The following is a 15,595-nucleotide window of genomic DNA, read 5'->3' as shown; positions in this document are numbered from 1 at the left end:
TTGGAAAAACAATTCGTGGCTTTTGCATCACGATAATGCACCTGCTCATTCATCGTTGCTTGTGAAAGATTTTCTAACCAAAAACAGCACCACAGTCATGCCGCAGCCTCCATATTCACCGGATTTGGCCCCCAGTGACTCAAACTGCATCGCTGGAAGAACTTAAGGCTATACCACAAAATGATTATCAGAAGTGCTTCTATGATTGGAAAAAGCGTTGGCACAAGTGTATTATATCTGAGGGGGATTACTTTGAAGGGGATAACATAAATATTGAGGAATAAATGAATATTTTTTGAGAAAATCATAAAGTCACCTTATTTTTCGTACACACCTCGTACTGCTGGTACTATATCAGGGCTCCACTGACGTCTAACTACGAAGGTACTATATAAGAACGGACGTTAGAGAAGCACCAGTGTCTGACTACAATAACGTTGGATCACTGTCGCGCAAATTATGTTGCCTCAGTATCAAGTAGTTACCGCTGGCCATAGTCCGGCGGATAACGATGACGGACTATGTCGGTCCAAGATCACTGGTTCGCTATGTCATTAGTGGTGTCATACGATTATGTTCAGACCCTCTTCATTAGCATAAAACGACGGTCAAGGGTGAGCCAACAGAACCATCGTGCATTTGAAATCACGTCATTATAGAATATAATTTATTGAATGACTAACGAGGAACAAAAATCAGCGGTCTTACTTTTGATTATTAAAAGTTTTTTAAATAATTAAAAATTTTAAAATCATATGAAATAAACAAATTTTCTTTTAAATTTTACTTAATTTAATGCTAACGATTTTAATTTATAACAACTGTGGGCATATATTTCCAACGTATTATAAAGATTGCTGAATACCATGACTACAACCAAATATCAGTATCTACATGAATGTTTTTGAATCACTGCATGCACATATTTAACGCATGGATAAATAAGCAACACATGATAAACCTTAATTCGTTCAGTCATGTGTAATATAGGTATCTATTGTCATACATATGGTACTGCACCGTTCACTCTGGTCAACAGAAGTGTACCAATTAAAGTAACAGGAAATAAAACAGATTTACAATTCAATTTTAAGAATGAATAACATTTACGCTTATTTGTTAAGAGAACTTTACTTGGGGGGGGGGGGGGTGCACATATTGCGTGATTCATTTTAAAACCAAAAAATATGACTTTCTTACCATGCAAGATTAAACTTCAACCCGATTTGAATTTTCAGCGAAATAAGCAGATTTTCAATAAACTAGTTGAATTTAAAACAAAGATGAATCCTTAACAACAAATTTAATATTTGATATTTTAAATAAAAAAATATGTAATTTCTACCAAAAGATATAAATTTGAAAACAAAAAGACAAATATTCAACCAAAATTATGAAATTTGCACCAAAAAATACAGATTATCAACAAAATACATCAATTATCGAACAAATAGTTGAATGAATGCGCAACAAAAAATGTAACAGTTGATATTTCCATTAAAAAAGATTAAACTGCAAAAAGAGATCAATATCAAAAACAAAAATGCGATTTTTCAAATAAGAGGATTAATTTTCGAACGAAAAAGACCAATTATCAATATAATATGTGAATTTTTGAATGAGGAAGATTTGAGTTGAATGTTCAAAATCAAAATATGAACTTCTACCAAATTATTTCAATTTTCAATCCAAAAGATGAATTTTTAACGAAAGAATAACATTTTTAAGTAAAAATATGATTGCCAGGATGAAGTAACTGCAAAACAAAGAAATAAAAACAGAAGAAAAATAAGTAACTACATGAAGATAAATTTTGGGAGATTAATTCACGGCACTACTCCTTGATTTTATTACGCTTTGGCGCGAGAACTAAGATTTCGGAAGCCTTACTTTTAAGGGATAGATCTCGAAATTGCAGGTATAAGGCCACGACTCTTTGCTCTCAGGTCACGAATTCTATGCCTTTAGATCAATGAAATACTTCCGTATTTCTTGAAATCCTTTTAAAATCCTATCACAGAAAAAACGAAAGATAAAGTTTACATCGATTTCGGGCAAAAGATTCACTGCAAAAAAATTAACCTTGCCTGATAAACTTCACATGAATCGAAGAGAATTTGCAATTTTTAACCATGCTTGGCTAATCTTTCGCCTTATAATCGCTCCATTTTTATTCGCGATGTAGCAAGAATTGCGATCCCAGCGCTATCTGTCGTCGTTTAACTTCATTAAATTGGAGAGAACTGGGGATTCCCATCTGTCAGTTGCTTTCTGCGCTTTTTTCTAAATGGTATTAAATAAGTTATAACTCCTCAACAATAATCTAATTGATTTCGGAAGAGATATATCAGTAAGAACAAACTATTTTTTCGTATTTTCTGTTGCTGATTTTACATGTGTTACCGAAATTTGCTCACTTTATCGTGACGCTGTAGACGAGATCAGAATTATTCTCCTAACCTCAGTGAAACTTTCGCCGAAATGTGTTTAATTTTTAACCGTTTGCGAGTTTTAGCTGCAGCAAATTCTAACTTTTCTTTTCTCTTTTTTCTTAGTTGTTTTAAATCTGGTGTCCCGATTCATAGCCCGAATCCACTCATACTTTGCCTTTTTTCCATTGCTGCTAAGGATGCCGTAGCAGACGACAGCTTTTATTCCATATTATTTAATTTAACTCCAGTTTTTTCTGTGATGCTATCCTTTAAAATATCTCGAGATATCTTAAAATCTATTAAAATCTTTTAAAATCCTTTGAAATCTCTAGAATTCTTTCAAAATCATCAAAATCCCATTCAAATCCAATGCCATCCTTCAAAATTAAATTAACTACTTCGATGTCATACCTCCTCTCTTCCGTAGAGTTAATTCTGTACGGAAAAAATCTAGGCATTAGCGCGTGAACAATTATCACGCTTAAACGGCAAGCATTTCTCTTGAAATATATTCATGGATGCTTCAATTAATCACACGGTGCAACCTCACGGAAAATAAGCACAGGTGACATGCAAAAATGCAAAAAGTTATTGGGGTTAAGGTATTATATGGATAAAATTGTTTTCTGCAAATTTTTTTGAAATTAGGACTGTAGATTTATTAGAGCGTTATCTAAAGTTTGGTCTGGCTAGAAAAGGACTGACCATTTCAAAGTTGAGATACGTAAAATCCAAAATCGCATCTTATGCACGTAAGAAGTATCCCAAGGTATTGAAAATGTAACATATTTGAGCATAACGCCTAACGAAATGGTTCTGACAATTTTTTTCAAAAACTGAGACACGGTAGAAGGACACAATACAGAGATTCTGTGAAAATTTCAGATTTGTTATCTATTTCGTTTATGAATTAGAGTCCTGAAAGTATGAAAGAACAGTGAGGTCCGATAGGTTAGACACTCTGATAGACATTCAGTTGATCGACATGAAGTTGGAGCGTCTTCAATTGTTCTTCGCAGGAATAGCTCTTTTTCTGAATTCATCCGTATAATACCTTAATGGCAAGCGTTGCTGTGGTCTAATACTGTGAACTTAGTCGAGCGAAATTTCCAAGTGCCTTCACGGACTTTTTCGGTAAGTCTCCTTGCGATTTGCCAGTATGGCGTAGGCCATATCTCCTGCCTGTTGACAGAAGGCGTGGCCTAAAGGCAAATTGCAAAGAGACTTCCGGAAAAAATCCGTTGGGGCTCTTAGAAATTTCGTTCGGTTAAGTTCACGGTACTAAAGCAAAGCGGAGTTTGCTATTAACCCCCTAACTAGTGGGATCTTTGCATAACCGTTCATACGCTTAGGGCAATAGGTTATCTCCTGCTTGAAACTCATGAAATCTTAAGAAATAAATCAAGAGACGCCTGCGATATGCGCCTGAAAAATAGTCCATGCGTTAATAAATTTAAATCACTTGCGCTAAACCCCGGAATTTTCTCTCCAATACTCCAACACTTTGATCGTTTGAGTTACGTTTAACAAACAAGCATCATGGTCTTTTCCTGAACATATTCGATAAATCTGAATTTGTTAAAATTTTACTAATTCATTCAGTAAACTGAATTTTGACTGAAAAAATTAATTACTTTAAAGGTTTTGACAATTGAATTAGTCAACGGGCCACTGTTTGTACCTTGTCAATTGAATTAGTCAAAAAAATGACCAATTTTGATTAGTCATTTCTAAGAACTACTAATTTATTAGTAAATATCTCAGCCTATCCACTGTCAAGTCGTTGACGCAGAAAAGGAGAAGATTATTTTTTTACTCAAACGTACTTTCAAGAATAGGCGAGAGAATGGATTTCACAAAAGACACTGGCTGTCACGGAAATTCACTAGAAGAACCCCGGACTTTTCGTTTAAAACGGAGAAATAGTGATTTTATAATAAATATATATGAGAAACTCGCTTCAGTTTTTTATATTGCAACAGGGATAGCAGTGATTCTCCAGCTCAATTGTAGGAAAATAGGCGATTTTTGCTTTTAAAAAAGGGTCTCCAGTTTGTATTTTTATTATTTAATTAATAGTTCTTTTCATCGCTGCGATAAGTGCCACGTATTAAAAATAAATCTCATCGTGCAATTTAAAAAACGATTCAAAGTGATGTCTTAGAATTAAACATTTGCGTTACGAATATGTGCATCTCTCCGAAAGGGTCTCATTTTTTACTAATCAATTAGTAAATTTCGACTAACAAACTGGTAGATTTTTGACTAACGAATTCGTAGTTTCGCCATCGTCCGCCATGGCGACTGGTGGTGCGCCACGTCTAGCGTTTGACTAATTGATTTGGTTAGACGAAAGTAACAAATTTAATTAGTTATTTTTGACCAATTATCAGTTACTGAGTTCTTGATTCTACCATTAGTCAATTTTAACTGCTAATTAGTTAAATTGAATTAATTCAGATTTAGCGAGTAGAATATCATCTAGATAAATCGTAGATAGAAAACCTTGGCTTCTTAATTGCGAAATTAATGGCTTTAAAATTGTTTGTAAAAACATACAGACTAGTTCATAACCCAAAAGGTAAATATGTGAATTGGGATAGTATACCATCAAAAGCGAATTAAAAAAATTTTCCTCCTTTCAGCATCCACAGGAACAAAAAGATACGCATCTTTCAGGTTTATATAACACATGAAGGAGTTACGTTCTGTTAGTCTAATTGCTTTTCTCAAGTTTTCTAACGTAAAATGCTTAGTATAAAGGAAATCGTTAAACTCCTTTTAAGAATACATTTTTTTACCCGTCTAGTTCGTTAACTGAAAAATATCCTTGGAGCAGACAGGTTCCAAAGGTTGATTTAACTGATTCACCATTTCTAAAACTGGTATTTTATAGCCAGGAATGCAATGTAGAATAAAATTATCATTTGTAAGCTTTTCATAATTTTTCAAAAACTTCTTTGGAATGCCGATTGGTTCTGAGACTTGGGCTAATTCTGTTTGAACGAGCCTATATATTTCTGAATAAAATGCATGTGACGTCATCTAAAAAATTTGGTTTTATTATATTATAAGCGATACATGCTTGGATAGTGCACCCTTAATCTATATACTTAAGTTAAAGAAGGTGCTTAAAAAACGTTGAATAAAATGCACTCTACCTTATTCAAGCTTCGACATTTTTAAAAGTGTCATTTAATATGTCGCGAGGTAGACGAATCCAGCATATTGCACTAATTTGAAGTAATGTTGAGCAGAATGAACATAAAACTCTTCATAAAATGCATGCTGTCTTAAATGGTCAGCGTATCAATGTTTATAAAATCTGAACATCTGTACACGCTTCAATGTTATCTCTTATCTAGAGTACACGCTAGAATCTCGACACTAGAATACAGAAATAAAAATCCAGAGTATATCATTTATACCATAAGAAATGCCTTATTTCTTGGTATGCCCTTCTTACTTTCGATACTAGATTAACTTTAAATATTTTATTATTTTCATTTTTAATATCACATTACCTTCTTAGTCTTAATGTTCTAGAAGTTTCTACACCATAATTAATACTTCTGAAATATAACATTTTGCGATAAAAAAAACTTATTTCGTCTTTCAAAAATCATTATTAAGGGATCGTCCATATATTACGTAAGACATTTTTCTTTTGTTTATATCGCTGTGTCCTTTTCAACTTGATAAAAATATTATTTTCGTCTTTATTCAAACAACAGAAAAACGTCTTACGTAATATATGGACAATCCCTAACGTGAAAGTTGTTTGCGCAAAATTCGAACATACGTACCTTTTTACAATCTCATCCGAGAAGGTATTAGATTTGTGCAAAATTTGACCCCCACCCCCACCTCAGTCGTTGTCAAATTTCCACGTTCTCAGACCCCCTAAATCCGAAAAACAGGTTTTTACGAATGTGTCTGTTGTGTGTCTGTAGATTTTTAGTTAGTTAGCACGATAACTTTCAAAAGACTTGACAAATTGGATTGGCCTTTTGTATACTCTTCAAGTGTCCTAAACTAAACGTCAAGTTCGTTAGCCAGCCCTTTTGTATAAAAATTCAAAAAGTAAGCATATTCAACAAATTTTTAGAACCACTTTTTTCAAGATTTGAGAACTCTCTGTACAATTATTTATAGTACTTCAGAAGACAAACAATTCCTTATAACCTATCAAATATGACATGGGAATCGGCGGTCTTCTTCTTTTACGGCTCATATGAAAGGGTGATACTATAACTCACCTCTATGTTATTTTCTAATTACGTAAGCATAAACATGAAACATCATCCCTTTCCATACACAATCGCACATGCACACAAATAATTCATCCTCACACGCACATAAATTAACACTAAGGGATACAGAGCCGACACTAAACCTCTACTCTTGACATTTTTTATCTGTATTCAAAATAAAAACATAAAAAAGATATGCACAATCTCACCGCTTGTATGGGTTATTTTCAAAATATGATCTATTAGGCATAAACATCTGCACCAGGGCCTTCTGAAAAATTCTTCAATTTGCGTTAAAAACTCATAAATTTCTTTAAAATATTTGCCACTCCTATCTGAGGATCAATCTCCCTTGTATTTTTCCCCATCAGAAAGATATATTAGAAAACGTATAAACAACCGTAGAATGCGCATTAGCGCATTCTCATTATAATACATTTATGAATTTTGGGAATGAAGATATAATTTAAGTAAACTCGAATAGTAAATGGTCCTCTCCATTTGACGACCATCTCAATCTTCAAAATTTCCAATAAAGGTATTTTAGGTTTAAATTAAAGTAGTGCGGGCACGTAAAGAACAGGTTTCATAAACAAATATTTTCTTGAAAAAAAATTAGTTGTCTATAAAACTTCTTAACCAGTTCAAAAATATATACGATCCTAATAAATGACAGCTTCTGAACTGCGTTGCGTCAGCCAGAAATTGATTTTCAAGTGAATCCAAATTTTCTTGCTTGTCGAATTTCTCAACTTGAACGTGCTAAAAATAATAATTACTTACTCAATAGTAATTACTTATTTCCATTTTCCTCACGCAGGTTTCGAGGCATACTGGCTAGTGCTCGATGCCTCCGAATACGTGGCATACTCGTCTTAAGTATTTTCATTAATTGATAGAATATTACAAATGAGTAATATTAGAATTTCACTGCACTGTCAGAAAATAACAAGCAGCACTAATTCTGCAAGCGCATGTAGATGGCGTTTCAGTAGGAAAACGATCTGGCCCGGTTGGGCCTAAGTATGGGCCACAGAGTTCTACTGATCAGGGCCAGATTGGGAAATCCGATTGAGGCCAGATCAGCATAAGGTTTGAAACAGGCGTTATTTCATGGGTCAGATCAGTGGAAAGTAGCGGAACTACAATGAAATCTGCAGAAGGAGACCTGGCATATAGTCCTTTTAAAATCCTATGTCAATTTTTTAAATATCTCGTCATCTCTTAAAATCCATTAAAATCACTTAAAATCCTTTTCAATCTTTTAAAAATCGATTGTTCTATCTCCGATTCAACTAAATCTATAAAAATAAATTTGAATAGACAACATTCATGTAATAGACACATCACAATTAGATCCATCCAAAACAACTGCACTTGCTAAATCTGAATTAGTTAAATTTGACTAATTAGATATCAAATTTGACTAATTGTAGAAGCAAGAGATCAGTAATTGATAATTGTTAAAAAATAACTAATTGAATTGGTTACTTTCATCTAACCAATTCGATTAGTCAAACGTTAAACGTGGCGCGCCATAGATAGATTTTTTTTAACGAGGAGGGGAAATCTTCAAAAAGACACCCAGCTGAAGGCTGGGTAGTGTCGGATTTTTACCGACTAAAACCCCTCCTCTTTCTGCCTACCTAAGTCTCCGGAAACCGCTTCCGCATTACTTCAGAGACTTAGGTCACGGGCCAATGCACCATAGCGGCGCTTTCCGTCCAAAATGCACTACGCTCAGTCGCAACTCGTTTCGGAATCTACTTTAGACTTTCTTCTTGAAGGTCGAAGGAGGACGCCGTGCTTCCAGGTTTTGGCAGACTGACGACTTATGTCCTTCTTCGCCGCACCGCCAGCAAATTTTGCTCCCGTCTTCTCCTTCACAGTCTCGGGCTATGTGTCCAAACTTGTGGCAGCGGTAGCACCGGGTTTCCGCAGTTAATGCTTTCACCTGGCAACTCACCCATCCCACCTTTAATCTACCCACTTTCTCCAATCTGGCAGCTGGCGTATCGTCCAACTCTATGAAGGCTTGGATGCAGCCTCTGAGGCTCCTTTTTGTGAGGTTTATTTTTGGGGAACTACCAACGTGTTCCCCGAGTAAATCCTCAAGTGCTTTCTGCACATCTTTCACTTCGGTCGTTTCAACCAGGTCTCGGACTAACACTTTTGTTCTTGGGATTAGGTGCCTAATGCCACCTTTATTCTTCAACACTCCCTTTAGAGCATCGCCAAAGCTGACTCTCTCTTCTGGTTTGGCTCTCACTTCGAGGAGAACTTCCCCTGCCTTGATCTGTCGGATGTTCTTGACATCGACACCAAGTTCCTCGGGCTTGACAGACGTCTGTACATCCTTCAGGATGCTCGCATACGTCTGTCCAGGGGCGGACCTGATGATAAGAGCCTCGTCGCGTCGACCACCGGGGCTTGCACCCGATCGGAATCGACGGTGAGATCTTTCCTCACCTGGGGTATATTTGTTTTATCAACACCCTTCATTTTTAGTTTGATTTCGGGGTTCTTTCCCCTAGATGTTCCTCTTAGTCCCTCTCCTCTTCCTTTTTTGCCTGTCTGGCTTGGGAGGCCCTACCGGTAGCTACGCTACCGCCAGCATAACCGCCAAAGTCATTACAGGAGAGATCAAGCCCTACCGCGACGACAACGCGGGAACACCCTTAGGTAGGGAGATAGATAGATAGATCCTGCAACCAGTGCTCAACTTTTGCATCCCCCTTCCCGCACAATTCACACATTCTCTTCTCTCTAGAAAGCCAGAACCCATTATAATTCTCCATGCAACTGCATCGCATTCTCGCTATAAGTTCCTGACTTCCTTGCTCTCCTTTCTCACACAAATATTGCGTTCTCTCCCTTGGCATAATCCACACATAGTTTCCGTTAAACCTTGACTCTCCTATTCTCTTCTCCTTCTGCCTTCTCTTTCTCCATGCCATTCTTTTGAACGACCTTATATACCTTCCTTCCTTTCTCGTGCATCCTTTTCACTTCATTTATCTGCAATCCATTCGTTCTAAAATACACGGAGAGAACTGGTAGAGTATATGCTAATATTCACGTTAAGTAAGCTGATTTATAGTAATAGCAACTACTCGTTGGTTCAGAAACACTAAACAGCGTTCTGTTGATTCTACTGAACAGAAGAGTACGAACGATGACTATCTGTTCAGTAAAATCAGCTGTATAACCCTCTCATGCTCCTGAGTTAAACTATAAGCTTAACCTCTCTGATCCGCTGACTGGCAGCCGATCGCGTGTGACCGTGTTGGTTATATTAATTATTATGGAAGATATTTAAAATGAATACTATTGCCGTTAAGGAGCAGCTGCGATTATGCCATCGTCTGTATGGAAAATACAGATTGACTCCTAAATTCGAATTGGGCCATGGTTACAACCTGGAGTGTGTAAACTAAAAAATTAGAATGTTCAGACCATATAATTCTAATTTGTAATGAATTTTATTTTTAATTTTAGTTTTATTTGATTTTTATTTTAGTTTTATTTTTAATTTTAATTTTACCGTCAAAAAGTGACTTTTACATGAAAACGTTTTTGGAAAATTCAGACATTACATTTTTGAAACAAATATGAATAATACATTTGGTAATATAAAATATCTTATTTTCATACTTTTGGTCTAAACCGAAAAATTAGAATGTTCAGACCAAATAATTCTAATTTGTATGTGCTTAAGAATCCATTCCTGGGGTTTCAAGCTGCTGACAACTAGTCTCGATAGGCGAATGGTTAGGCTCGTTGATAAGCGTGCGTTTGATCATGCGTTCGAATCCCCCCCTCCCCATTGCGTGCGAAATTTTAATTGTTATTTAAGCGTTAAAAATTTATGATGTACCAATTAATCATAAGTAGATGCATGTATATCTTGAAAAAATCATGTATTATGTGTGATTATATATTTTTCAGGATTCTTTTTTATAATTTTAAGCGCGATTTTACTAATCACTGAAGAGTAGCATCTACTGTACACGCAGTCGCATGTACGATTCTTTTTCAGTAGAACGCACTCATCTTTAGTATGTTCTACTGAACAGGAATCGTACATGCGACTGTGTGCGTAGCTACACTTCAGAGACTAGTGGAATCGACTAAACACGCGTTCAGTAGATTCTACTGTCGTAGTGGCCCGTCCATAATTTACTATTCCGTTTCGTAGCAAGGGTGGGAGCCACTGAACTTTTTTCTCCGTGTACCTTTCCCTTTCCACCTCCATTTTCGCACCACTACGTCTGTTCTCCTTCTCCCGCCAACACTCTCTAACCAGCTTACTTCCATTCTGTTCCAAAAATTTCTCCTCATATTTACACGCTCAACTCCCTGTTATAATCCCTAAACTCGTTCTTCCTGTCTCCCTCCTGACAATATAGTTCGGCGTATTCCTTGCCAACCCTAGTGTCCACTTTACATACACCTCCTGTATCCTATTTACCTCCTCACTTACCTTCCATCCCCACACCTCCACTCCGTAAAATAAGACACTCATCACTAGCGAATGAAACAATTTCATTCTCCTTACAAAATCATTTGCGAACAACGTCTTCCCCAGCCCCCACACCTGTCTCATCACCACATTTGCCATTCTCACCCTCTCTTTTATATGACCATCCACTCCCCCATTCCTTCGAAACAAGAAGCCCGGGTACTCAAACTCTTTCACCTCCTGTACCACTTTTCCCTCCCACTTTCACTCCCATCCCTTATCTCTCTCACCTCCTTTCCTGAACACCATAACCTTCGACTTTTCCGCATTTAACTCTAACCTATTTTTGTCCAAGTATCTTCTCAACCTTTTCATCATCTCCTTTAAAGCCTCTTCGCTCTTTGCTAACAGCAATATGTCAAGAAAAGAACAAAATAATCTTCTCTTTTTCTGCGTCAACGACTTGACAGTGGTTATGTTGAAAAATTCACTAATGAATTGGTAGTTCCCAGAAATGACTAATGAAAATTAGTCATTGTTTGTTGACTAATTTAATTGGCAAGGTACAAACAGTGGCCTGTTGACTAATTCATTTGTCAAAATATTTTCCAAGGTTAAATATTTGAAACACCAATTTTTTTTTGAACGTTTTTTTAAAATGACCTTCAATTTTAATCTTTTCTTGCAACTCCACTGAGAAGCTTTTTCTTATCACGGTGTGCCTGACGAGAGTAACAGTACGTTACCGAAATGCTGTTCAAGCAAACCATTTTATTGAATAAAAGTCTACACATGTCACTTGGGAATTAGAAAAATATAATTATTTTATCTAATCCTCAAACAATTTTCCAGCATTTTTGGGTTGAACTTAATCGAAGCTAGCCGTGAAAATCTCTAGAAATATGATTAAAAATGTTGTAAAATCCCTTGAGAAATTGAGATTTTCTCTGAAATTGTACTACTAGATAATTTCTTTAAACTCTTCAAATTTGAAATACCCTAACACTGTTGTAATAACCTCAAATCTTTTGAAATCCCTTAAAATCCTTTCAAATATTTTGAATTTTTTAAAATCTTTTAAAATCTCATTCACAGTGAAAGTAATTGATATTTTGATGATATATTAAGTCAAAAATGTCAAATCTTCTTTCTATATATCGGTACAGATTTGTATAGTCAACTGAATACAGTTACAGGAAAAATGATATCTACAGATTTAGTGCGTTATAAATTTTAGATACAAGATTATGAAATTGATCCAAATATCTGCAGTTTAAAATAGTCCTTTTTTATCAGAAATTGCGATACATTTTATAAACCTCTTTATAGAGTTAGTTACTTTAACAAACGACTTTGGTAAAATTATTATTAGATTTCTTTCTGTGTATTTCAAAGTGTTTTCCATCCTTCTGTCTTGCGTAACTTTATTCTTGATCAATATTGTGTAATAATGAAATGACGTTGCCAAATTTGGTTTCAGGATATTCCATTCCATGTCTCCATGATGACCTATATGTTAATTGCAGTCGATAGATTTAGAATGATAGATGATCCAGGGAAACCAAGAATACCAGCATTCGTGTGCGCTTTAGGAACGTGGTTCTTTGCTGTTTGCATTGTCTTGCCATATCCTATTTATACTACTTACCTAGATCTAGAGGTAAAAATTATGTTTCTAAACATGCTTATTTAATTTATTAAAATAACTCAAATTGAGTTGATGTTTCTATTCAATAGTGAATATTTTACAAAATTTTGAATTTCAAGATGTGAGAAAAATTCCGATTTTCCTCGTTTGGGCTATAAATCTCGATGACTGTGGAAATTATTTTTTTCTTTCTAATAGTGTTTCTTTACATCCTAAACTTCTTGAAGATTTACAGCTTACTAGCACTAAAAGAAAATGTTTTTAAAAACGTTGAATTTTGAATAAGATACATGAATTTCCCACCAAAAGCTAAATTTTCAGCAAAATTAAGGATTTCTAAATAATAGTTGAATTCGCAAGTAAAAATAATAATTTTTCAACCAAAAAAAGTAAACTATAAGCAAAAAATAGGATTTTTAAATTTTTTAGGATAAAAGATTATTAATCTGCTAAATAGTCAAATTATCAACCAAAAAAGTGAATTTTTAACCAAGAAGATTTATTTTCTGCCAAAAAAGATTAATTTCCAACTAAAGAGTTGAATTATAAAAAAAGATTAATTTATAAATAAAAATGAAAGAGTTAAATTTTCTATTAACAAATTAATTTTCAAATTAAAATGATGAATCTCAAGCGAAAAAAAAAAAATTTTTATCACAGAAGTTATACTTCAAGCAAAGTAGCTGAATTTTCAAAAAGAGAAAATGAATTCTCAACAAAGAATGTAATAATTAATATTAAAACTAAAAATATTTTAATTTTACATAAAAAAAGTTGTGTTAATAAAAAAAGGATTAATTTTAAACAAAATATTTGAATACTCAGCCCGCAAATATAAATTATCAACAAAAACATTAATTTTTAACCCTAAACAAATGACCTTCTAACGAAATGGTTGAATTTTTTACTAAAAAAATTATATTTTAAAGTTGATAATTCAATTAATTAATTATTATTATAATTCAATTTGTAAAGAAATACCTACTAAAAGAGACAAAGTTTCAACTAAAATGATGTACATTCAATGAGAGTAGTTAAATTTTTCGTTAAAAAAATAATTTTCTACCAAAAAGGCGAATTTTTAAGAAAATAGTTCAGTTTTCAACCAAAAAGATGAATTTAAAACTAAAGTAATAAATTTGCAAACAAAAAAATTAATTTTCAACTAAGGAGTTCAATTTTTAATGAAGTAGTCAAATTTCTAACCCAAAATGTCAACCCAAATGTTATTTTCATTACCTTATGAATAAGTATTTTTAAATATATTTTACTTATGACACTTAATGAGCTTATACCTTTGTAATTATTGCAGTTGCTTTTATCTCGCTATCGTTTGTATATTGGTATGATAATCGTATTTTTCCAGTCATCTGGAACTTCCCTATCTCGATACATATATTTATTAATTCGCACATGTTTTATCAGTCGACACCGCATTCAAGTATTTAAATGTTTATCCAAAAAGATGAATTTTTACCCAAAAATAGAATATGCACATTTTCAGTAGAAAAATTAACTTTCAGCAAAAAACTAATTTTTAACAAAATAGTTGAGGCTTCAACCAAAGAGATGAATTTTCAAGTAAAATTGCGAATTCACAATCTTCATTTAGGCTTTCAGATACAACAATTTATTATCAACAAAAAAAACGTATATTCAATTCTGAAAATTAAGTTTATTTCATTCAACACATTTTTCTATAGATTTACCTAGTTATAAAAATTTCATTATGTTTCAGGACATTTTTTTACCATGAAAAAATGTTTCTTTAGATTGACATAATTCAAATATTCATCGAAAATTAATTATTATTTGTGTAAAAAAAGTTTAAAATGTCTTCGAAAGATCAATTTTTAAATTTCAATATGCATGCAGACGGCTACTTGGATGTGGCATTACTACTGGCAGTTGACAGAAGCTACTCATGAAAATAAATTACAGACGATTAATATTGATAGTCGGATCATCCTGATACGCAGTTTGCTGATCAAGTATTAAATCCGAAATCTGTATACAAGCATTGCATATCATTTTGATCCAATTGCGGAATTAAATTGATCAACACGCATTTACTATATACGCTCAAATGTTTCTCTACTTGAATACTGAAAGTTTAATTTGAACTGAAGGTATTATATGGATGAAATTATTTTGTGATGATTTTTTTAAATACATTGCGACTGTAAATTTATTAGAGTGTTATGACGCCTAAGCGGCTCGGACAATGTTTTTCGAAAACTGAGACACGATCGAAGGACGCAACAAAGAGATTCTGTGCAAATTTGAGAATTGTTTTCCATTGCTTTTATTAATTAGAGCCCTGAAGGTATGAGCGAACATCAAGGTCCGATAAGTTAGACAATTTTACACGCATTCAGTTGATCGACGTGAACTTATCCGTATATAATACTTTAACTGATAAAGGCGACACATTACTTTATTTTAAATTAATATATAATGAGTATCACATTATAATAAAATGTACATCTCACAGTCAATTTAAGTTGATCAATTTCATCTTGAAATTAGATCAAAATTATATGCAACGATTTTAAATGTATGTCGGATTTTTTATTTGATCTGCAAATTGTGCGTCAGAATAATCCGATTCTCAAGACTTTTCATGAAATTTCGTTCGTAGAAACTTTCGAATTCCAATTTTCTTATATCCATTCAAGTCATGATCGTGTAAACGCATATTGAAAGGGGGAGGGTCGGTAAGGCCGGTTTTTGGCCTAATTTATTTTTGGACCAAAAAATCTGAAAAAATCATGGTAGTATCTTATAAGTATCCCGAGTC

General features: G+C 34.0%; 1 protein-coding gene across 1 annotated transcript in view; it reads left to right on the top strand.

Moving 5' to 3' along the window:
• The window catches only part of LOC117169935 (neuropeptide Y receptor type 6), a 102,561-nt gene that overhangs the window by 34,519 nt on the left and 52,447 nt on the right, over window positions 1-15,595 (top strand). Inside the window, exon 3 of the mRNA XM_033356445.1 lies at window positions 12,628-12,807. Within this exon, the coding sequence (XP_033212336.1) occupies window positions 12,628-12,807 (180 nt within the window). The remainder of the gene's footprint in view (window positions 1-12,627; window positions 12,808-15,595) is intronic.

Source organism: Belonocnema kinseyi, chromosome 3, assembly GCF_010883055.1.
Source record: "Belonocnema kinseyi isolate 2016_QV_RU_SX_M_011 chromosome 3, B_treatae_v1, whole genome shotgun sequence".
Taxonomy (NCBI): Eukaryota; Metazoa; Arthropoda; class Insecta; order Hymenoptera; family Cynipidae; genus Belonocnema; species Belonocnema kinseyi.
This window is presented reverse-complemented; position numbering and strand designations above follow the sequence as displayed.